The sequence below is a fragment of the Schistocerca cancellata genome, chromosome 2 (assembly GCF_023864275.1).
Source record: "Schistocerca cancellata isolate TAMUIC-IGC-003103 chromosome 2, iqSchCanc2.1, whole genome shotgun sequence".
Classification (NCBI taxonomy): Eukaryota; Metazoa; Arthropoda; class Insecta; order Orthoptera; family Acrididae; genus Schistocerca; species Schistocerca cancellata.
In genome coordinates, this window is record NC_064627.1 from 296093728 (window position 1) to 296117925 (window position 24198).

At 40.4% G+C, this 24198-nt stretch overlaps 1 protein-coding gene across 3 annotated transcripts in view; it reads left to right on the plus strand.

Annotated features, from left to right (window-relative positions):
• The window catches only part of LOC126161664 (uncharacterized), a 496787-nt gene that overhangs the window by 18422 nt on the left and 454167 nt on the right, over positions 1 to 24198 (plus strand). For all 3 annotated transcript variants that reach the window (XM_049917659.1, XM_049917660.1, XM_049917661.1), the window contains exons 3-4: positions 1540 to 1622; positions 17241 to 17447. In XM_049917659.1, coding sequence (XP_049773616.1) covers positions 1540 to 1622; positions 17241 to 17447 — 290 coding nt within the window. The remainder of the gene's footprint in view (positions 1 to 1539; positions 1623 to 17240; positions 17448 to 24198) is intronic.

Genomic DNA, 24198 nt, shown 5'->3' on the forward strand with positions numbered 1-24198 from the left:
TTCAACTCAAGAAACAGTAGTTGATCCTTTGTGTATATCATAGTGAATGGAAACTTAACACAATGCTAAAGGAAAAACAACATTTTATTGATAGCACAGTAAATGTGGCTCAACAGGTAGTGTGAACTGATACACCACCTGCTACACTGTAAGCAACAGGTTGCAGTGTTTCAGATAGCTATCTGAGTCGGCTCTTACGGGTGTTGGTAGCTGCACACTGCCAGGGGCAGAACTTGGTTTGTGCATGGAACACCCTGTTTTTCCTTTAAACTGATAAAGCTGTTCACAACATGTAGGATGGTTTGAAAACTGTAATGCTGTATTAGACATGGTCCTGATGTAGGTGATATACCCTTCCCCTCTTCTGTCCTTTGAAGTGACTTAACCAGTCGTGAGTGATCCTGGCACACTGAATTTGTTGTGCGTCTCTTAATCACTGAGCCACACTTGAACAGACAAGAATGAAAATGTCAGTTTTCCCCTGTTGCTCTTTGTTTTCATTTTTTTCTGTAGTCTTATTGGTGATTTTAGTGGTAGTCTGTTTCAGCTGGCCACATTGTATATCCATGTACTGAGCCGCAACCTACAAGTGGAAGCTGCTGAAATTTGATAAAAGGATGTCATTTGTCCATGTTATACTGTAATTTTGATATTTTTCCCAAATTGTACATGTTTTAATGTAAAGGTTCTGGCACTATTCGTTCCTTTGAAAGGAACTGTTATTAAACTTCACTTCTCTGCTGTAAGTACTCTGTAAAAATTTTGTAATTAACTACTATTATTGTCACTGCTGGGAGGATTTAGGTTTTTTGTGGCCTCTAGTAAGGCAAATGCCAGTATGATCCATGTAAACAAGACAGGAAATTTCATTTATGCATGCTGGTGCCTTTGTCTCAGATAACCTTGTTGACATGATTATAAACCCTTTTGTCCCCTCCCAGTTACTATTTTCTCTGTTATCAGGAAAGTTTGTTAAATATAACTATTATTTTTAGGTATTGCTAGTTCATGTGAGAAATTGTTACAGAAAATGTTATTGGTAGGATATACTGCTTTTTAGTTCACTATGTGGTTCAAAGACTTAATTATACGTTGGTGCTAGATGTTGAATACTTATGTTTGTTGTGGGTGGATCAATGTGCCAGGAGAGCTAATTGACTTTTTTCTTTTGTTACATTTCCAAACTTGACCAGTCCGATTTTTGCAGTTTTGACTTATAACTATGCTAAGACTGTAATTGAAATCTCCAGAAACTGCTTCATTTGTGGAAGAAGGTCATCAGGTCTGCTGTAGCCATGGCTTCTTTAAGCATAGTTAAAAATGCCCACATTCTTTTTTCACTGCCTGTATGTTCTGTTTCTGTTGAAATTTTTATTTTACATATTATGGCACCATCTCTTTATTCTGTGAGTACTCTTGACATACAAATTGCTAGCTAGCATTCCTATGGAGAATCTATTGTATTGCATTTGATGTGAGCTTAAATGCTACAATGTTGTCTTTTATGTGGAATAAAGTAGCATGTTTTTTTTTTTTCAGAAAAATGTGTGGAATGCAACAGATTTGCTGAAGTGTCATGTTACCAGTGTGATGCTTTATACTGCAGTGGTTGTTTCACCAAGGTAAGCTCGTCTGTTGTGTCACTAAAAAGATTGATATTTTAATTTTATTATAGTAATTCTTGATAATATAACAAGTTCAGACGTAATTCAGCCACATTGTATGATTCTGCTAAGATTGCATGTAGTGCAAATGGAAAATCCTAGTGTCACCAACAACACAATGTACTTTCTTAAAATTTTAAAAGTTTTACCCATATCTTCTTTAATGGCATACATAGCAAAATATTTCAAATGCGTGACACTGGTGTTTCCAATTTTCAAAAACTATTCATGTTGATGGTGAACATTTATATTCAGAACTGGAATATAGGGTCAAGTATACAGACCACAGCTATTGCTTTGGATTGACTTTTCTCTCTAAACTAGAGAAACTGCAACCTTCAAACTTGAGGCTCCATTCATAAGTATTCATAATCTTGTTTCTGAAAACTCTGTTTCATATCTCAAAATGCTCTTCCATATTTGTGTAATTCGAAACGAATATCAAAACATCTGTGGTACAAATCTTGCAAAGTTTGGTAATAAACATGTGGGATGTAAATATTTTGGATTATATATAGTAGTACTTGGATTTGTTTCTATAACTTTATACATCTAGTGATTACAATTAGTTGCTGATTGGACCACCACATAGGTGTGAAATGGGGCCCATTACTCAGATAGTTTCCCTTAGTATTGAGTAAATTCCTGCTTTGACATTGCCAGTTCCCCAGCTGGAAGTGAATGCCACTGAGATGCCACATTACTCCCCACAAAGAGAGAAACAAATGGTAAATAAGTTTGCAGGCTTCCGCAGACAGTGCTATTTAGAATAAAATCAGTTTTTGTTATTGGGCTGTGCATCCCCCCCCCCCCCCCCTCCATCCTAAAGTTGTGTTATGTCACCCACCCATCCAATATGCCACTCCCAGTTTTGACTCCCTTGCCACAGAATCATATCCTTATGGAAGACGGATACAAGACCACCCACCCAGCACTTTGTTTCAGTCCTGTCACAGGCTTGTTCTGCCGTAACAAAGGTTGGCCCACCTGTGGAAGCTACCTTGTCATATTCAAGCTTGCTGCAATCATTTCTCAGTTTTTTGTATTGGTATGACTACCAACCAGCTGTCCACCAGGCTGAATGGCCACTGTCAAACTGTCGCCAAGAGCAAAGTGGGACCTCCCTGTGGCACAACATGCAGCTGAACATAACATGCTAGATTTCAGTGGCTGCTTCTGTTTGCTGCAGAATCCTTGAACATATTCTCAGTTCGAATATGATAAACTTTCTTGAGACTAAGAAGCTTATGCCCATGAATCAGCATGATTTTGGAAAGCATCACTTATGTGAAACTCAGCTTGCCCTTTCCTTCTATGATGTACTGAGAACTGTTGATGGAGGGCAACAGGCAGATTCCATATTACTAAATTTCTAGAAAGCATTTGACACGGTGCCCATTGCAGGCTTTTAATGAAGGTACGAGCATATGGAATAAGTTCACAGATATATGAGTACCTGAAGACTTCTTAAATAATAGAATCCAGTATGTTGTCCTCGACGGCGAGTGTTCATCAGAAACGAGGGTTTCATCAGTAGTGCTCCAGGGAAGTGTGATAAGAACACTGTTGTTCTTTATATACGTAAATGATTTGGCAAACAGGGTGGGTTGCACTCTGCGGTTGTTTGCTGATGATACCATGATGTACCGGAAGGTTCGAAGTTGAGTTACTGTAGAAAGATACAAGACAACTTAGACAAAATTTTCAGTTGGTGTGATGAATGGCAGCTAGCCCTAAACATGGAGAAATGTAAGTTAATGCAGATGAGTAGAAAGAGCAAGACTGTAATGTTTGAATACAGTATTACTGGTGTCCTGCGTGACACAGTCAAGTTGTTTAAAATATCTAAGCGCAAACATTGCAAAGCAATATGAGGTGGAATGAGCATGTGAGAGCTGTGGTAAGGTAGGTGAGTGACCGACTTCGGTTTATTGGGATAATTTTAGGAAAGAATGATTAATCTGTAAAGGAGACAACGTGTAGGATGCTGCTGCGACCTGTTCTTGAATATTGCTCCAATATTTGGGATCCGTACAAGGTTGGATTGAAGGAAGATGTCGAAGCAATTTAGAAGTGGGCTGCTAGATTTGTTACCAGAAGGTTGGAACGACAAGTGAGTGTTATGAAGATGCTTCGTGAATTCAAATGGGAATCCCTGGAGGGAAGGTGGTGTTCTTTTCGAGAAACACTATTGAGAAATTTAGAGAATCGGCATTTTAAGCTGACTGATAAACGATTCTATTGCCACAAACATACATTGCGTGTAAGGGCCATGAAGATAAGATACAAGAAGTTAGGACGTGTACAGAGGCGGGGGATCCTCCCCTCCACCACAAGCTTTTCTGAACTGTACAGATGGAAGTTATCCTTGCAACACATTCTCTGCTCCAAATCTCCCCCCCCCCCCCCCTCTCTTTTCAATCTACAGTAACCTAGTCCCCACATGCTTCACTCAACTGTTTCTGCCCGCTTTGTATCATCACCTCCTCCCAATTCACATCCCATCTCCCTCATTATGCACTGTTCGTTGCCCTGGTCCCACTGGTCTGTTCCCCTTCACCGCTCCTCTCCTCTCTGCTCCCCTTTTTCACCCCCTCTTCCTTCCCCACAGCCACATGATGTTGTGCCTGGCAGCCTTGCAACCTCTAGTTGGTGCATACTCTACTAGGCAGCATTGATCTCTCTTCTGCTGCCCATACCCTGCTAACCCTCCCCTCTCTTGTCTCCCCATTCTAGATTGTCTCTCCCATTTCATGTGTTTCAGTTTCATTCTGGTCAGAGCAGTGATGCACGCACGCACGCCCCCCCCCCCCCCCTGCACACACACACACACACACACACACACACACACACACACACACACACATACACACACAGAAGGAGAGGGAGGGGGGGGGGAGTGGGTAAAGAGAGCTAAGACTCAGGAAAAGGTAGGGTGAAAGGAGTTTGATAGCTGGGAAGGAGAGACAGCAAGGGAATAAGATAGGTTTCTTGCCATCAGTGAACCCACCTTGGCTTAGGTAGACATAGTGAAAGAGCAGAAGGAAAAGTGTGTGTGTGTGTGTGTGTGTGTGTGTGTGTGTGTGTGCGCATGGGAGGCAAGGGTTCAGCAGTAGAAGTGGATATGGTACGAATTGAGAAATTGAAGAATTTGTTATAAGAACAGTCCCCTTATTGTAGCATAATTGTCTTTCAACCACTCAACGCTTTAACTGTAAAATGAGAGTTTATCTGTATACTTTCCATTATTTGTATTCTACCAACGGTGACCCAGTATTGTAATGACGTCAGTAGGTTGGAGAATTCTGTGACGTGTTGGGCAAATGTATGTCATTCTTCACCTTTTTTTCAAAAGAACTCTTATGTAAGAATTGACAGTGATGTAACACATGCTACAAATTTACCACATGTTAAGGCTTTGATTACCTTATTTGCTGTGACAAGTAATACATAGAGGCATATTGACTGTTTCGGAATATCAGTGTCATTTTTGTGAGAACCAGATAGTATAATCTCACTGACTGTGGTAAAATCGACACTTGACAGCATTTTATGCTGTTATAGCTGTAAAATATGTTTTTAAATACCACCTTCTTGTCATGTATTTTGTTTGTGGATTGTCTCTGATGGGTTATTCTTCACAGAATAAATGTGTTCCCCTTACTTTCTGAACTATATTTTTGTAGGACCAGTGGAAGTTATTCAGCCTTTTGAATTTGCCCACCGTTTTTCGTGAAGTACTTCGTACTTGGGACAGATTTGTTATGCCACTATGGTTCCTTTTAATCACAATATTTTGCACATTTCCAAGTGATAACCTTCGTTTCTCACACTGTGAATGTACAGTAGCAAAATTATGTAATATTTGTGTGTTCTGATAAAATTAAGCATGTAAGAGCTCATGGGCATAATATCATTTGCAGATATTAAAATGAATATTGTGATTCTTTAATCTTACTTTACTAGTTTAAATACAAATTGCCAGGAAATACTGTGAACAGTGTTGCCTCTTGTCCAGAATGTACAGTATATCCGCTAAAGCTATCTCCAACCGCATAGGAGGGAAAGAAGAAGCAGCCAGGTAAAGAAACAAACTGACACTAGAAGTGAATATAGCACAATGGACAATTTCCAAGTCTTGAATAGAATTATGGAATAGAGGAATGGATATTAATTACTGCCTTGCTTTTAGTTCACAGATTTTAAGAATGCATTTGACATTGTTTCAATAAAATTTGTACTGACAGCTGTGTTCCCTTATTTTACTGTATTGAAGAAAATATATATATATATATATATATATATATATATATATATATATATATATATATATATATATATATATATATATATAAAAGAAAGATGATGAGACTTACCAAACAAAAGTGCTGGCAGGTCGATAGACACACAAAATTCTAGCTTTCGCAACCAACGGTTGCTTCGTCAGGAAAGAGGGAAGGAGAGGGAAAGACGAAAGGATGTGGGTTTTAAAGGAGAGGGTAAGGAGTCATTCCAATCCCGGGAGTGGAAAGACTTACCTTAGGGGGAAAAAAGGACGGGTATACACTCGCACACACACACATATCCATCCACACATATACAGACACAAGCAGACATATTAAAAGGCAAAGAGTTTGGGCAGAGATGTCAGTCGAGGCGGAAGTGCAGAGGCAAAGATGTTGAAGAATGACAGGTGAGGTATGAGTGGCGGCAACTTGAAATTAGCGGAGAGAGTGAGGCCTGGTGGATAACGGGAAGAGAGGATATATTGAAGGGCAAGTTCCCATCTCCGGAGTTCGGATAGGTTGGTGTTAGTGGGAAGTATCCAGATAACCCGGACGGCGTAACACTGTGCCAAGATGTGCTTGCCGTGCACCAAGGCATGTTTAGCCACAGGGTGATCCTCATTACCAACAAACACTGTCTGCCTGTGTCCATTCATGCGAATGGACAGTTTGTTGCTGGTCATTCCCACATAGAATGCGTCAGTGTAGGCAGGTCAGTTGGTAAATCACGTGGGTGCTTTCACACGTGGCTCTGCCTTTGATCATGTACACCTTCCGGGTTACAGGACTGGAGTAAGTGGTGGTGGGAGGGTGCATGGGACAGGTTTTACACCGGGGGCGGTTACAAGGGTAGGAGCCAGATTGTAGGGAAGGTGGTTTGGGGATTTCATAGGGATGAACTAAGAGGTTACGAAGGTTAGGTGGACGGCGGAAAGACACTCTTGGTGGAGTGGGGAGGATTTCATGAAGGATGGATCTCATTTCAGGGCAGGATCTGAGGAAGTCGTATCCCTGCTGGAGAGCCACATTCAGAGTCTGATCCAGTCCCGGAAAGTATCCTGTCACAAGTGGGGCACTTTTGTGGTTCTTCTGTGGGAGGTTCTGGGTTTGAGGGGGTGAGGAAGTGGCTCTGGTTATTTGCTTCTGTACCAGGTCGGGAGGGTAGTTGCGGGATGCGAAAGCTGTTATCAGGTTGTTGGTGTAATGGTTCAGGGATTCCGGACTGGAGCAGATTCGTTTGCCACGAAGACCTAGGCTGTAGGGAAGGGGCCGTTTGATGTGGAATGGGTGGCAGCTATCATAATGGAGGTAGTGTTGCTTGTTGGTGGGTTTGATGTGGACGGACGTGTGAAGCTGGCCATTGGACAGGTGGAGGTCAATGTCAAGGAAAGTGGCATGGGATTTAGAGTAGGACCAGGTGAATCTGATGGAACCAAAGGAGTTGAGGTTGGAGAGGAAATTCGTCACTGTGAGTCCAGATCATGAAGATGTCATCAATAAATCTGTACCAAACTTTGGGTTGGCAGACCAGCGTAACCAAGAAGGCTTCCTCTAAGCGACCCATGAATAGGTTGGCGTACGAGGGGGCCATCCTGGTACCCATGGCTGTTCCCTTTAATTGTTGCTATGTCTGGCCTTCAAAAGTGAAGAAGTTGTGGGTCAGGATGAAGCTGGCTAAGGTAATGAGGAAAGAGGTTTTAGGTAGGGTGGCAGGTGGTCGGCGTGAAAGGAAGTGCTCCATCGCAGCGAGGCCCTGGACATGCGGAATATTTGTGTATAAGGAAGTGGCATCAATGGTTACAAGGATGGTTTCCGGGGGTAACAGATTGGGTAAGGATTCCAGGCGTTCGAGAAAGTGGTTGGTGTCTTTGATGAAGGATGGGAGACTGCATGTAATGGGTTGAAGGTGTTGATCTACATAGGCAGAGATACAATCTGTACATACAACTCCGGAGATGGGAACTTGCCCTTCAATATATCCTCTCTTCCCATTATCCACCAGGCCTCAATCTCTGCTAATTTCAAGTTGCCGCCACTCATACCTCACCTGTCATTCTTCAACATCTTTGCCTCTGCACTTCCGCCTCGACTGACATCTCTGCCCAAACTCTTTGCCTTTTAATATGTCTGCTTGTGTCTGTATATGTGTGGATGGATATGTGTGTGTGCAAGTGTATACCTGTCCTTTTTTCCCCCTAAGGTAAGTCTTTCCACTCCCGGGATTGGAATGACTCCTTACCCTCTGCTTTAAAACCCACATCCTTTCGTCTTTCCCTCTCCTTCCCTCTTTCCTGACGAAGCAACCGTTGGTTGCGAAAGCTAGAATTTTGTGTGTTTGTTTGTGTGTCTATCGACCTGCCAGCGCTTTTGTTTGGTAAGTCTCATCATCTTTGTTTTATATATATATAGTTATAATAGAAGGAAACATTCCACATAGGAAAAATATACCTAAAAACAAAGATGATGTGACTTACCAAATGAAAGTGCTGGCAGGTCGACAGACACACAAACGAACACAAACATACACACAAAATTCAAGCTTTCGCAACAAACTGTTGCCTCATCAGGAAAGAGGGAAGGGAACCATGGACCTTGTCATTGGTGGGGAGGCTTGCATGCCTCAGCGATACAGATAGCCATACCATAAATGCAACCACAATGGAGGGGTATCTGTTGAGAGGCCAGACAAACGTGTGGTTCCTGAAGAGGGGCAGCAGCCTTTTCACTAGTTGCAGGGACAACAGTCCGGATGATTGACTGATTGGCCTTATCACATTAACCAAAACGACCTTGCTGTGCTGGTACTGCAAACGGCTGAAAGCAAGAGGAAACTACAGCTGTACTTTTTCCTGAGGGCATGCAGCTTTACTATATGGTTAAATGATGATGACGTCCTCTTGGGTAAAATATTCTGGAGGTAAAAGTCCCCCATTCGGATCTGCGGGCGGGGACTACTCAGGAGGACTTTGTTATCACGAGAAACAAAACTTCTGGTCAGGTGACTACTGGGTTATAAATACAAAATCAAATAGGGGTAATGCAGGAGTAGGTTTAATAATGAACAAAAAAATAGGAGCATGGGTAAGCTACTACGAACAGCGTAGTGAACACATTACTGTAGCCAAGATAGACACGAAGCACACACCTACTACAGTAGTACAAGTTTACATGCAAACTATCTCCGCAGATGATGAAGAGATTGAAGAAATGTATGATGAGATAAAAGAAAACATTCAGATAGTGAGGGGAGATGAAAATTTAGTAGTCATGAGGGACTGGAATTTGATAGTAAGAAAAGGAAGAGAAGGAAAAGTAGTAGATGAATACGGAATGGGGGTAAGGAATGAGAGGAAGCCATCTGCTAGAATTCCGCACAGAGTGTAACTTAATCATAGCTAACACTTGGTTTACGAATAATGAAAGAAGGCTGTATACACGGAAGAGGCCTGTAGACACTGCAAGGCTTCGGATAGATTATATAATGGTAAGACACAGAGACTTAGGAACCAGGTTTTAAATTGTAAGACATTTCCAGGGGCAGATGTGGACTCTGACCAAAACATTTTGGTTATGAACTGTAGACTAAACTGAAAGAACCAAAGTTGTAGAGAGGTTCAGGGAGAGCATTAGGAAACGATTGACAAGAACGGGGGAAAGATATACAGTAGAAGAAGAATGGGTAACGTTGAGAGATGAAATAAGGAATGAAGGCAGCAGAGGATCAAGTAGGTAAAAAGACAAGGGCTAGTAGAAATCCCGAGGGTAACAGAAGAGAAATTGAATGTAATTGATGAAAGGATAAAATATAAAAATGCAGTAAATGAAGCAGGCAAAAAGGAATACAAACATCTGAAAAATGAGATTGACGGGAAGTGCAAAATGACTAAGCAGGGATGGCTAGGGGACAAATGTAAGTATGTAGAGGCATAAATCACTGGGGATAAGATAGATGCTGCCTACAGGAAAATTAAAGAGAACCACTCGTATGAATATCAAGAGCTCAGATGAACAGTGAGTACATAGAGGGTCTGTACAAGGGCGATGTACTGGAGAGCAATATTGTGGAAATAGAAGAGGACATAAATGAAGATGAAATGAGAGATATGATACTGCGAGACAAGTTTGATACAGCACTGAAAGACCTGAATCGAAACAAGGCCCCAGGAGTAGACAACATTTCATTAGAACTACTGATAGCCATGGGAGAGCCAGCCCTGAAAAAACTCTACCATCTGGTGAGCAAGATGTATGAGACAGGCAACATACCCTCAGACTTCAAGAGGAATATATTAATTCCAATCCCAAACCAAGCAGATGTGAAAATTACCAAACTATCAGTTTAATAAGCCACAGCTGCAAAATACTAACACGAATTATTTACAGAAGAATGGAAGAAATTGGTCTAAGCCAACCTTGAGGAAGATCAGTTTGGATTCCGCAGAAATGTTGGAACATGTGAGACAATACTGACCCTACAACTTATCTTGGAAGATAGATTAAGAAAGCAAACCTACGTTTCTAGAATTTGTAGACTTAGAGAAAGCTTTTGACAGTGTTGACTGGAATATTCTTTTTCAAATTCTGAAGGTGACAGGGGTCAAATACAGGTAGTGAAAGCCTATTTACCATTTGTACAGAAACCAGATGGCAGTTATAAGATTGAAGGGGCATGAAAGAGAAGCAGTGATGGAGAAGGGAGTGAGACAGGGTTGTAGCCTATCCCCGTTGTTATTCAATCTGTATATTGAGCAAGCAGTGTGGGAAACAAAAGAAAAATTTGGAGTAGGAATTAAAATCCATGGAGAAGAAATAAAAACTCTGAGGTTTGCCAATGAGATTGTAATAGTGTCAGAGACTGTAAAGGACCTGGAAGAGCAGTTGAACGGAATGGACAGTGTCTTGAAAGGAGGATATAAGATGAACATCAACAAAAACAAAACGAGGATAATGGAAGGTAGTCGAATTAAATAAGGTGATGCTGAGGGTATTAGATTAAGATATGAAATGCTTAAAGTAGTAAATGAGTTTTGCTATTTGGGGAGCAAAATAACTAATGATGTAGGATGTAAAATGTAGACTGGCAATGGCAAGGAAAGCTTTTCTGAAGAAGAGAAAGTTGTTAATATCGAGTATAGATTTAAGTGTCAGGAAGTTTTTTCTGAAACTATTTATATGGAGTGAAGCCATGTATGGAGGTGAAATGTGGATGATAAATAATTTGAACAAGAAGAGAATAGAAGCTTTCGAAATGTGGTGCTACAGAAGAATGCTGAAGATTGGATGGGTAGATCACATAACTAATGAGGGGGTATTGAATAGAATTTGGGATAAGAAAAATTTGTGACACAACCTGACTAGAAGAAGGGATCGGTTGGTAGGATATGTTCTGTGGCATCAAGGGATCACCAATTTAGTATTGGAGGGAAGCATGGAGGGTAGAAATTGTAGAGGGAGACCAAGAGATGAATACACTAAGCAGGTTCAGAAGGTTGTAGGTTGCAGTAGGTACCTTGAGATGAAGCTTGCACAGTATAGGGTAGCATGGAGAGCTGCATCAAACCAGTCTCTGGACTGAAGACCACAACAACAACAAAAATATATCAGTTAAACAGCTATCATTTGACTCTGCGAAGATTGAGAAATTCTGAATTGAAAGGGAAGTCAGACAAGAAATTCCATACCACTTAATCTACACTCAGTGGTCCTAGAGGGAGATTTCAGGTCCTTAAACTGGAAAACCATAAAAGTAATACATTTTAATGAAATATTTCAGAACCACATTGGTTTTGCAGATAACATAGTACTGGTTGCCTCTAGTGCAGGTAAACTGTAGCAGCTGATAGAAGTCCTTCATAGAACAAGCTGTAAAGTGTGTGTAAAATCAATTACAACACGCCTAAGATAATATATAATCAAAACATTGAAAATAAAATAATACAAATTAACAATGGATTCTTAAAACCAATTGCAGAGTTTGTATGTGTAGAGCATTTGAATGAAGAATGGGTGATCAGCGGAAGAAATAAACAGAGAAGTGGTGGTGCCTCAGAGTGAATTGGATTTCCAAAAGTAAGTTTCCAAATCCTCAGGGAACAGAAGTTTTCAGATATTGTTATTACCAGTTTAGTCTGTCAGTGGCACATGGACTTTAACTGTAAAAACTTCAAAAACTGGTGGGTGTCAGTGGGCAAGGGAGAACTGTATATCGAAAATTACTGAGGCGGCAGAAAAACCAACAGATTTATCAGGAAACAGACTGTGAAGTGAGTGGTGTACTTATTAACTGCATTGAACACGAAATAGAGTTGGCCAGGGCCTGTAAGTAAGTGAACAGGTAGTGCATGAACAAAGAAGTATTTTTGCTAGAGTCTTATATGTAACAAAAGACTCGGAAGATGGCATATAGGAAAGTAGGTTATTGGCAGTAGGAAACAAGCAGAAGCACAAGGGTTGTGTGTAGCTGAAGACTAATGGATTTTAAAAGCATAGGGAAACCTGTCACAAGCAGTGAAAATCAAATGTCTTACGATGATTTATGAGGAACAGATTTTATACAGAATGACGAGACACTAGATTGACATTTAATCCGAGTGCTGCCAATTGAGTTGAAACACATTCCAAAATCCAGAGCCAAACTTTTATTTTATAGGTGACGGTGCAGTAAGTGTCCTTGATAGATATAAATGTCTGCCAGTCATTAAATGAAATCTAAATCATATTCATTTTTTAGGTAATTACAGCTGTCAGACCTGATGCATGAACATGGAGTTTTGATATGATTGTGAAAGCCTAAGGCCATGTCCTACGTGAGCGGCAGAAGCAAGCGACAGCGCGCGACAGCTTCAGGCGACAAAACACAACCGCAGGTGTAGTTACGGAAGTGTCCTACATGAGTGACATCTGTGTCGCTGTCTGTCTCCCGCTGCAACTGGTGATGTTTGAATTCAAACATGTTTGAATCTTGTCGCTGCAGCACGAGCGACAGAGAGCGACAGCCACGTGCCTTCTCGAGAAGAGCAGTGGAGCAGAAGCGACGGCAGCTATGAAATACTTATCATCTGATTTTAAGAAAACTATTTGGTGAAAAAATTTGATTCTTCTGCATCTTATAGGTAGATATCCTTAAACGATAAAGATCTCAATATATTTTCGTAATTCATCATAGTTATCGTGCCACACGAAATTGAGTACATGGCTGCACAAATTTTTAAGAATTTGCAGAGGTAAAATCACATTGCGCAGACTTTCCTTATAGTTGATTTAAGGCCATACATTATTGTGTGTGAAATGTAACCAATATGTCTAAATTGTATTTAAAGTTGGGACCGTACTGATATCTCTCTTCATTCTTGAGATATTGGTCGTTACATCCATGGACGGGTCGCTTGCGGCGCACCCGAACCTTTCCTGCATTTCGGGAATCAAATGGCTGTAAAAATAGTCGTTTCTCATAAACTGTTCAAGATATGGAAATCATGATTTTTGGAAATGACAGCATGTAGAAGGGACTATTTCATCGTATGATTAACAATCGATACGTTTTTGTAATTTGATGCTCAAAGTCATGAACAGAAAATGAGGTGCACCAAACCTTTCCCTAATATTTTTTATTTCATACTTTTAGATAAATCATTTCACAAACCGTTTGACTTTCTTTTCAAAGATTTTGTATGCTTTACTTTTACAGACTATTTAGATTAATTGAAACACTTGGCCTTATCACTAACTGCTGATGAATTACGTTCGCAACATCAAATATATGTAAAATTTCTTGGTTCATTGTAATTTATTAGGAATTCAGTGGATGTGATAAACTGGGTTAGGTGTGTAGATCAAGTTATTTGGCAAGACCTTAAAAATGTACTTAGCAAGACAGTGTAAACAGTATACATAAAAATAAATATACAGAATTGTAAGTGAGTCAGTTAAAACATAACCAGGACCAGGAATCGAACCCAGAACCTTCCTGATTCCCGCAATCACTATCTATAATGCTACCACTACACCACAGCTACATTTTGCATAAACATTCAATCAGTATATTTGTGTGTATTTAGGGTAGTTAGTCATGTAGCCAGTCATTCTTCTGCATTTATTGGCTGTTAAAAGTTATTGATCATGTAAAAATCATTCGTATTTAATTTATTGATGAGATAGTCTCATGTTCCTCTGCTCATTCAAGTGTATTTGAAGAATTTGTCTGGTGATCTTCGTAGTTGAAGATAATTATGGAATTCTCCATGGAGATTCCTCCCTTTGTAAATTTCGTGCGCAGCATTCCATTTCGCTTTAGTTGCTTAAGTAAACCTAATTTTGTAGCCTTACTCTCCAGCTACAGTATTCTACAGTTTAGGGGCACCGTTTTATAGAAACAGCTGGTTGGCTCTAAGCAGCCATCTTGTAGTGCGACATGGTCGCTTGCACACAGCACACCCGAGCTTTTCGCCCGATGTTGCTGCTTGTCGCTGGAGTGTCGCCTATCCAGAAGTTGCTTGCTGTCGGTCGCTTCTGTCGCTCACGTAGGACACGGCCTAAGTTGAGGGATTTATTTTAAGTGACTAGTTTTGACAGAAAATTTGAGATATTGTTTGGTTTATTTCTCCTGTCATACTTTTTGCATTGGGATGGAATAAAAGTAATTGCTTTGAAGTCATGGGTGTTAACTCTTCAGTTGATCTGTGCCTCTTTCTTTGTTGTTCCAATCTAATGTTTGTAGAAAGTTCTGTACTCCACTGACTGAGTGCGTTGTAATGAAATTTTTGTTTTGGCATGGTGGGGAGAGACTGGAATTATGGCAAAAATACAACATTGAAGGATTATTTGATTAAACAGAGAATTTGAAAAGTTTGTTGTTATACTTGTATTCCAATGACATCAAGAATGTGTGTTCATGGGGGTATCTACTTTTGATACTCTGGCCTCCACCACTCAAAGATAACTTTGAGACAAATACTTATGTTTACTGCTAGAACAGTTTCCAAACATTACACTTCAGTAATTAGTTCTGCAGTGACATGTAAAGTTTAGTTCGTTGCTTATAGATATCTTAGTTCGGTGTAACTCAGAGTAATCTGCTTCCTGCCACTGCTGCTGAAGTGGTCGTCCCAGTCCATTTCATATGCTAACTGGATCTAGTTACGTGAATTCTATGACATAATCCAGGTACCAAGTCATTTTATAGTGGTTTATTAAAGACATGCTGCACCATTTCTTGGTGGCAGCCCACTCCACATAACAGGCCACGTAGCCACAAAACCGTAGTAAAACAATTAGATTATTACACTGACGTGCAACACAGTGTTTGCGTCTGTGAATGGTCTCCAATTGCCCTTTTCTGAGCCTTCTGCTCTCCCTATTTATATGTTCTTAACAATGTAGTTAACAAAACTATACTGCAAATTTATAAAATTAACAATTAAAAGTTAAAAGTTATTATGAAAACTATACACAAAACATTTTGTATTTTATGCTCAAACTGGTGTATACAATATAAAATATTTTTGCATAAGATATACACTCCTGGAAATTGAAATAAGAACACCGTGAATTCATTGTCCCAGGAAGGGGAAACTTTATTGACACATTCCTGGGGTCAGATACATCACATGATCACACTGACAGAACCACAGGCACATAGACACAGGCAACAGAGCATGCACAATGTCGGCACTAGTACAGTGTATATCCACCTTTCGCAGCAATGCAGGCTGCTATTCTCCCATGGAGACGATCATAGAGATGCTGGATGTAGTCCTGTGGAACGGCTTGCCATGCCATTTCCACCTGGCGCCTCAGTTGGACCAGCGTTCGTGCTGGACGTGCAGACCGCGTGAGACGACGCTTCATCCAGTCCCAAACATGCTCAATGGGGGACAGATCCGGAGATCTTGCTGGCCAGGGTAGTTGACTTACACCTTCTAGAGCACGTTGGGTGGCACGGGATACATGCGGACGTGCATTGTCCTGTTGGAACAGCAAGTTCCCTTGCCGGTCTAGGAATGGTAGAACGATTGGTTCGATGACGGTTTGGATGTACCGTGCACTATTCAGTGTCCCCTCGATGATCACCAGTGGTGTACGGCCAGTGTAGGAGATCGCTCCCCACACCATGATGCCGGGTGTTGGCCCTGTGTGCCTCGGTCGTATGCAGTCCTGATTGTGGCGCTCACCTGCACGGCGCCAAACACGCATATGACCATCATTGGCACCAAGGCAGAAGCGACTCTCATCGCTGAAGACGACACGTCTCCATTCGTCCCTCCATTCACGCCTGTCACGACACCACTGGAGGCGGGCTGCACGATGTTGGGGCATGAGCGGAAGACGGCCTAACGGTGTGCGGGACTGTAGCCCAGCTTCATGGAGACGGTTGCGAATGGTCCTCGCCGATACCCCAGGAGCAACAGTGTCCCTAATTTGCTGGGAAGTGGCGGTGCGGTCCCCTACGGCACTTCGTAGGATCCTACGGTCTTGGCGTGCATCCGTGCGTCGCTGCGGTCCGGTCCCAGGTCGACGGGCACGTGCACCTTCCGCCGACCACTGGCGACAACATCGATGTACTGTGGAGACCTCACGCCCCACGTGTTGAGCAATTCGGCGGTACGTCCACCCGGCCTCCCGCATGCCCACTATACGCCCTCGCTCAAAGTCCGTCAACTGCACATACGGTTCACGTCCACGCTGTCGCGGCATGCTACCAGTGTTAAAGACTGCGATGGAGCTCCGTATGCCACGGCAAACTGGCTGACACTGACGGCGGCGGTGCGCAAATGCTGCGCAGCTAGCGCCATTCGACGGCCAACACCGCGGTTCCTGGTGTGTCCGCTGTGCCGTGCGTGTGATCATTGCTTGTACAGCCCTCTCGCAGTGTCCGGAGCAAGTATGGTGGGTCTGACACACTGGTGTCAATGTGTTCTTTTTTCCATTTCCAGGAGTGTACATCACATTATACAAAATTGTGAAAAACAACAATGCCAACCCAATTTTTCTTAATTATGGCTTCATTAGTGAACGCAAAATAATGCTAGCATATATTGGACGAACATGACATACAAGTAAACAAATGAAAGAATAAATTTTATGAAATTTAATGTATTACACTAAATCACTTATTAGATACAACTGAACTACAAAACGTTCAATGAATTGCCTCTTTTGAGAGTATTTCATTAGGGTGTTGAAAAAGGAATGTAAAACAAGGGATTGTTTTATTTCATCATTCACTGAATTATGTGTATTCTGTTTGGGTAGTGGCTGATGTCCAGGGGGAAAAAAACTTTCTATGTTTCAGATACACCGTACGGTGAAAGCTCTGCAAAAACATAAGAAGTATCCCCTTACACAATCTGATCCCAAAGGAGTGTTACCATTTCCCATGTGTAAGGAGCACCCGGAACAGAAATTGGAATTTTCTTGTGCAGAATGTGACAAAATAGTGTGTTCTCATTGCATTATATTGTACCATCAACGTCATGAGGTTTGCACTGTGAAGAAGAAGGTGAGTTAATGAATATATTTCACTGTATTCCAGTCTGTATTTGTATGTGGAATATATCTTCATCATTTATTCAAGAGCAAATGCAGAAGGAAAATGACCACAATTTACATCAGAGAAATGTTTGACAACCTCTGTATTGAATGTGTGTAAATAATGCTTTGTCATTTTCCCCGCGATTAATAACTGTGTGAGATCATGACTAGCTTACACAGTGCCTTCTTGGCACACAAGATTCATGGTTTCATGTGACTTAGATATGACTTTTAACTTCAGCTTAAAAGGACAGGTACCTTGATTAAACTTAACAAACAATGTTTCACATCCTCATTGCCACAACATATTATTTAAAGTGCCCCCACAGCCCTTGGCTCCTGTATACTGTGGTTTGAACAGGACCTGTGTGTTGGTTATTATTTTTCTCCTTTACCTCACAGAAGTAATCACCACATTACAATATTTCAAACATGTATGGCAGTGTTTGATTAAATTTTAACACCATGGCAGCAAGTGTAACAGATCGATTATTTGAAACTGTTCTTGTCAGTTACTACTGATATGAACAATGAAGCCCTCTCAGGATGCTGAAGACTCATTCATGTGCATGAGTGTGGTGAGCATGAGAGCCTGAGCCATTATAATACTTCTTTTTGTAGTATTGCAGTCTTACATTCAGCTTTCTCCTCTAATTTGAGATTATAGGAAGGAGGAGGGATAATGTTCACTATGTCTATCACATTTGATAAGCTACACATGCCTCCTAGTTGGACCAAATGGCGAGCACCTGTGGGAGCCTTCATTGGCTAAGTACAGGTTTGGTGAATCCGGGTTTCCTGACCTATATTGGTGTGTGCTGCAGTCCTCAGAAACCATAAGCTGTGGGCATGCTGAGATAACCACCTTGTGGCACAGTCATGGTATGTTGGGTGTCACAGGGAACAGGGATCTTGACTCCACTGTCCAGATCATAAATAAATAAATATTGATCTGAAGGTGTGCTGCTTGCCTGTGTGACAAATGGCTGTTGAGGTGAAACAGTCGTTAGTCAGCAACTTCTGGGGAACCTGCCCCACCTCAATTGAACAAGATCTACCCAGGCAGCTGAGTCTCTGCCCTCTTCCTTCTCATTGTTAATAACCACATTTTTGGTGTAAACAAACCATTATTAGTGTTGCTATATTATGTGTAGAACATAGTCTTTTGCTTTGCCCTCTGCAAGTAAGTCGCTCAACTATTGCTATGATCAGCCACAGCGTAAAGGTTGCCAACAAGAATTAAGATGCCTGCACAACCAGGGAACAGGAAGATGTTGGTACTTTTGAAATCAACCAATGATATGGTTTTTGACGTCTCAGAATTCGGTTATTTGTTGTACATTTATAGTAGTTGTTGTTTGCATGAAAAATCTCAAATATTTTTTGAGTTATTTATTTGTAAAACTTCCAGAATTGTGGTTTTTGTTAAGTTTTGACGTCTTAAATTCACCGTATTTCAGAAACAGACGTAAAATTTGTAACATTTTATGCAGTTGCTTATAAGCTTTAAAAGTACCAGTATGTGGTAATTGATGATATTCATAACAATGCTGAGTTTTCACATATTAAATTAATTTTGAATTTTGAAAATTACAAAATTGAGATTTTTTTTGTTTTTTTAAACAAATGAATGTTAGTCACACATTATTTGTTAATGTGTCTGCCAAATTTCAAGATTTATTCCTGTGGGAAAATATTAAAATGAATTTTTATTTTGCTGTTAAGTCCCACTTGCAGCGCATGGGCTATTGGGCTTTCTGGTTGGTACTAAGTTGTAATATGTCAAAAACCAAATAAGGTTGTCAGATCATTTTTTGTATTTAGTGAAAACCAATTTATTACAATATTAGAATTACACACTTAAATTCAAAGCCACATTTGGCTTTCCCAAATTAACAGTGAAGATGCCCAAAAAAGACTACAGATAATTTACTTACTTGCACCTTCATTTTAGAAGTACATTAATATTACTTAGTATCATTAATTAAACAATGAGATCATTGTTACTATTTAACAGTGTGTTATTTGAGCGTTTTGCAAAGAGAAATTTTTTGTTCATATGCAACAAGAAAGATATTACAGTGATACACTAATAGTCTTAGAGTCTAAGACTGTGTATTGCAGTTTTTTTTTATGATAAATCAGCAACCCAATTCTCCCAAGCAATAATGACAGATGGTTAATATAACAACCGCTTTGTTCTCCAACATAATCTGAGGCTTTGCACAGCTCTTCGTCTGATAGTCTATGTGTTCTTCCAGTGGCAGTTTTGGGGTTTAATTTTCAAAATATGAAGTTTCTTTTATTGCACTCAGTTTATCTTGGCCTCTTGGTTTATGAAAAAGAAAGAACTGGTCTAAAAGGATGTATAAATAGAATCTTTACTTCTTCGCTTTTTTTTCATCTCTCGACAGCACACAAACCATTGACCTTTTGTTATCATAGGCACAAGCACCAAGTCCTGCAGTCTGTTGAAAAACATGTAGCATATGGATGTACTTGACTTTTATGAACATAAAAATCGCTAAAATGAAAAATAATTTTTGCTTTACCTTTACCTTTACCTTTGGCCTTGCTCATAGGAATAAAAGCGTTATACTTCTGAATCTTCGTGACTGCTATGGCTTTATAAAATCTTTTTGCCAACCTCCTTTTTTATGCTGCAGGCTCATCGTTGTCACATAGGGGTGACTGATGGCACATATGCCCCACTCAGACAGTTGGAAGGAAGTTCATATTTGATCATGTGCTTCCATAACTCAATATGAATGTTAAGAAAATAGGTTCAATTTTTTATTTTATATGCATTTATTAAGCCACTGGTTTGAGTCTATATGAATATCCTCAAGTGACAGTGGCACAAATGTGCAAAAGTCATAATTTATAATGCTTAATTTCCCAATAAAATGTTGAACTGCACGTTTGGAATAAGACAAGTACAATATTCCACTTCGTTGGCAGAGCTTGGTACTTCTCGTATTCCATCACGTGCCTTTCAACATTTTATTAGATGCTTAAGTATTTTAAAACATGAATCAGGCACTTTTCTTCCACCTTACCCATTGATTACAAGTGTTTAATGAGTTGTACGTGCACACAGTGATTTGGTCCTCTTGTCCGTCACCAGTGCTTTGCTAATTTTATCTCAACAATTCGTCTCTACCAAAGTGAATTACTTTCAAAAGAGGTGGGTTTTTTTACCTGGCAATGCTTTGCAATTGCTAAATATGTATGGGAATTGCGTATACATCCTCTGCCCATCTCTTCATTCTCTCTCTCTCTCTCTCTCTCTCTCTCTCTCTCTCTCTGTCCATCTCGTCCCCCCCCCCCCTCCCTTTCCTTTATGTCCATTTCCATCTGAATCTTCAGTAGAGTATTGTGTAAAAATTTGAAGTAAATCCGGCAAGATCTATTCCAGATTTTTCGTAACCGTTTTTCCTTGTTCTGTATTAAATGTATGTTTATATAGGTAATATATCACAAAACTGTGTCCATCCAAATGTTCATTAGAGTATTGCACAAAACGTGAAGTGAATCCTTCAAGAACCTTTTGAGATTTGTTGTAACTACACATCCCCAGTATGTATATATGTTTATATTGTATATATTAGAAAAATATATAGCCTATGTCCATCCGAATGTTCATTAGAGCATCGTGTAAAAAATCGTAGTAAATTGTCAAGAACTTTTTGAGACTTTTGGTAACAACATTTCCGCTTTATGTATTACATATATATTTATATATTATACGTGTAATTGTCCAACTGTGTGTGTGTGGGGGGGGGGGGGGGGCCTTATGAAAACCTGTGACTGCAGAACTGTCAAAACTGAACAGAAAAATTTTGTTCCTTTTCTTTTTCATATCAAAAATTCATTACCACACACACACACACACACACACACACACACACACATCAAAAATTCATTACCACACACACACACACACACACACACACACACACACACACACACACACACAAACAAACAAACTGACCAGATTGGTCAAGCTGTTATCAAGTGATGATCTATCGTAACTGATTTTAATTTCTGACTTTTCCGAGTGGATTTTCCAAAAAATTTCCATCGCGCGAACTTTGTTCTGACAATTCCGAAGACTACAAAGACAAAAGTCAATCAGATCTGCTGAGCAGTTCTTAATTGATGATATTTCATACATGCAGGAACATATGTTAATTTCTAACTTTTCTGCTGGATTTCCGTAAAAAATATATATCATTTCAGTCAGGAAAAAGTTCGTATGAAAGAAAATTTTAAGCAAATTCAGCATAAAAGTCAGAAATTAACATCAATTGCTGCATATGTGAAATATTATCAATTAAGAATGGCTGCAGCTTGCAAAGCAAATGCATCTGAGATACAGTCAGCAATACGAATAGGAGTAAAATAAAATTTATGTCTGTACATTACATTTGTAATACCATAATGAATATTGCTGCAAATTAAAAAATAGAGTACGGCTAACGCACATTATTTTCCAGAACAAGAACTTCCAATTTTGAAATTTTAAAGAAAATTTAGTATTTTAATTAATTTGGTCAAGCAACACATTTTTAAAGCCTATAATAAACTGAATAAAATGGTGTAAACTTCTGGGTTGTACGCCAAAAATTTTTGGGATACAACCATTTTAAGGTTTTGAAACACTGCAAAAATTGCCAAATTTCAGAAGCCTCAAACATTAATAACTTGGAAACAGTGTCCAAAAAATCTTTAATTTTGAATTTTGTCTTATTTTGATTGGTAGAAAAAAAAACAAGTTTCTAAGCCATCAAGGTTCAAATTCATTTTTTTATTGGCTGATTTCACACGAATGACTGAGCAACAATGCTTCATCGTAATTATTACAAGGCTTGCTCTGAGCAGCGAGATGCGATGTGCCAGCAGTGAGGCTGCAGCATAAACATACCTTAAGACATTTGTGAATATTCCATTGTAGCTAAGTTGCATGAAACACTATTAATTCCAACCATGGAGTGGTGCCATGTGAATAAATAATAATCTGTCTGATCACTTGCATCCATTCATGTCCATTGTGCATTCCAACAGACTTGGGCAATTCCAGCAGGACCATGTGATATCCTACACGTCCAGAATTGCTACAGAGTGGTACTAGGAACACACTTCTAAGTTTAATCACTTCCACTGATCATCAAACTCTCCAGAAACGAACATTATTGAACATACCTGGGATGAGTTGCAACATGCTATTCCAAAGAGATCTCCATCTCCTTGTACTCCTGCGGATTTATGGACAGCCGGCAAGATTCATGGTGTCAGTTCCCTCCAGCACTACTTTAGACATTAGTCGAGTCCATGCCACATCATGTTGCGAAACTTCTGCGAACTCACGGGGGCCCTACATGATATTAGGCATGTGTACCAGTTTCTTTGACTCTTCAGTGTATAAAAGGAATGTGCAGAAAGTGATGAAGAGAGAAGATACAGACCTTGAAAGAAAGCCTACATTCATTTTAACTTTCAATGCACCAGTCTTACCCTGTCACATTAGGACCGGTTTCGTACACTTAAATATTTGTCCGTATATTAGATCTATTAGTTACATACCAGCACCATATACAGAGGCAATGGAATTACAATACTTACCCTTAAAATTGGTACACCACGAAGATGACGTGCTACAGACAAGAAATTTAACCGACAGGAAGAAGATGCTGTGATATGCAAATGATTAGCTATTCAGAGCATTCACACAAGGTTGACGCCGCTGGCGATACCTACAATGTGGTGACATGAGGAGAGTTTCCAACCAATTTCTCATACACAAACAACAGTTGACCAGCGTTGTCTGGTGAAACGTTCTAATGATGCCTCGTGTAAGGAGGAGAAATGTGTACCATCATATTTCCGACTTTGATAAAGGTCGGATTGTAGCCTATCGCGATTGCGTTTTATCGTATCGCGACATTGCTGCTCATGTTGGTCGAGATCCAGTGACTGTTAGCAGAGTATGGAGTCGGTGGGTTCAGGAGGTTAATAAGGAACGCCGTGCTGGATCCTAATGGCCTCATATCACTAGGAGTCAAGATGACAGGCATCTTATCCGCGTGGCTGTAATGGATCGTGCAGCCGTGTCTCAATCCCTGAGTCAACAGATGGGGACGTTTGCAAGACAACAACCATCTGCATATTAACAGTTCGACGACGTTTGCAGCTGCATCACAGACAGGAGTGCCTGCGGTGGTGTACTCAACGACGAACCTGGGTGCACGAATGGCAAAACGTTGTTTTTTCAGATGAACCCAGGATCTGTTTGCAGCATCATGATGGTCGCATCCATGTTCGGTGACATCTTGGTGAACGCACATTGGAAGTGTGTATTCATCATCGCCATACTGACGTATCACTCGGCGTGATGGTAGGGGGTGCCATTGGTTACACGTCTCGGTCACCTCTTGTTCACATTGACGGTATTTTGAACAGTGAACGTTACAATTCAGATGTGTTATGACTCGTGGCTCTACCCTTCATTCGAACTCTGTGAAACCCTACATTTCAGCAGGATAATGCATGACCGCATGTTGCAGGTCCTGTACGGGCCATTCTGGATACAGAAAATGTTTGACTTCTGCCCTGGCCAGCACTTTCTCCAGATCTCTCACCAATTGAAAAGTCTGGTTAATGGTGGCCGAGCAACTGGCTCGTCACAATACGCCAGTCACTGCTCTTGATGAACTGTG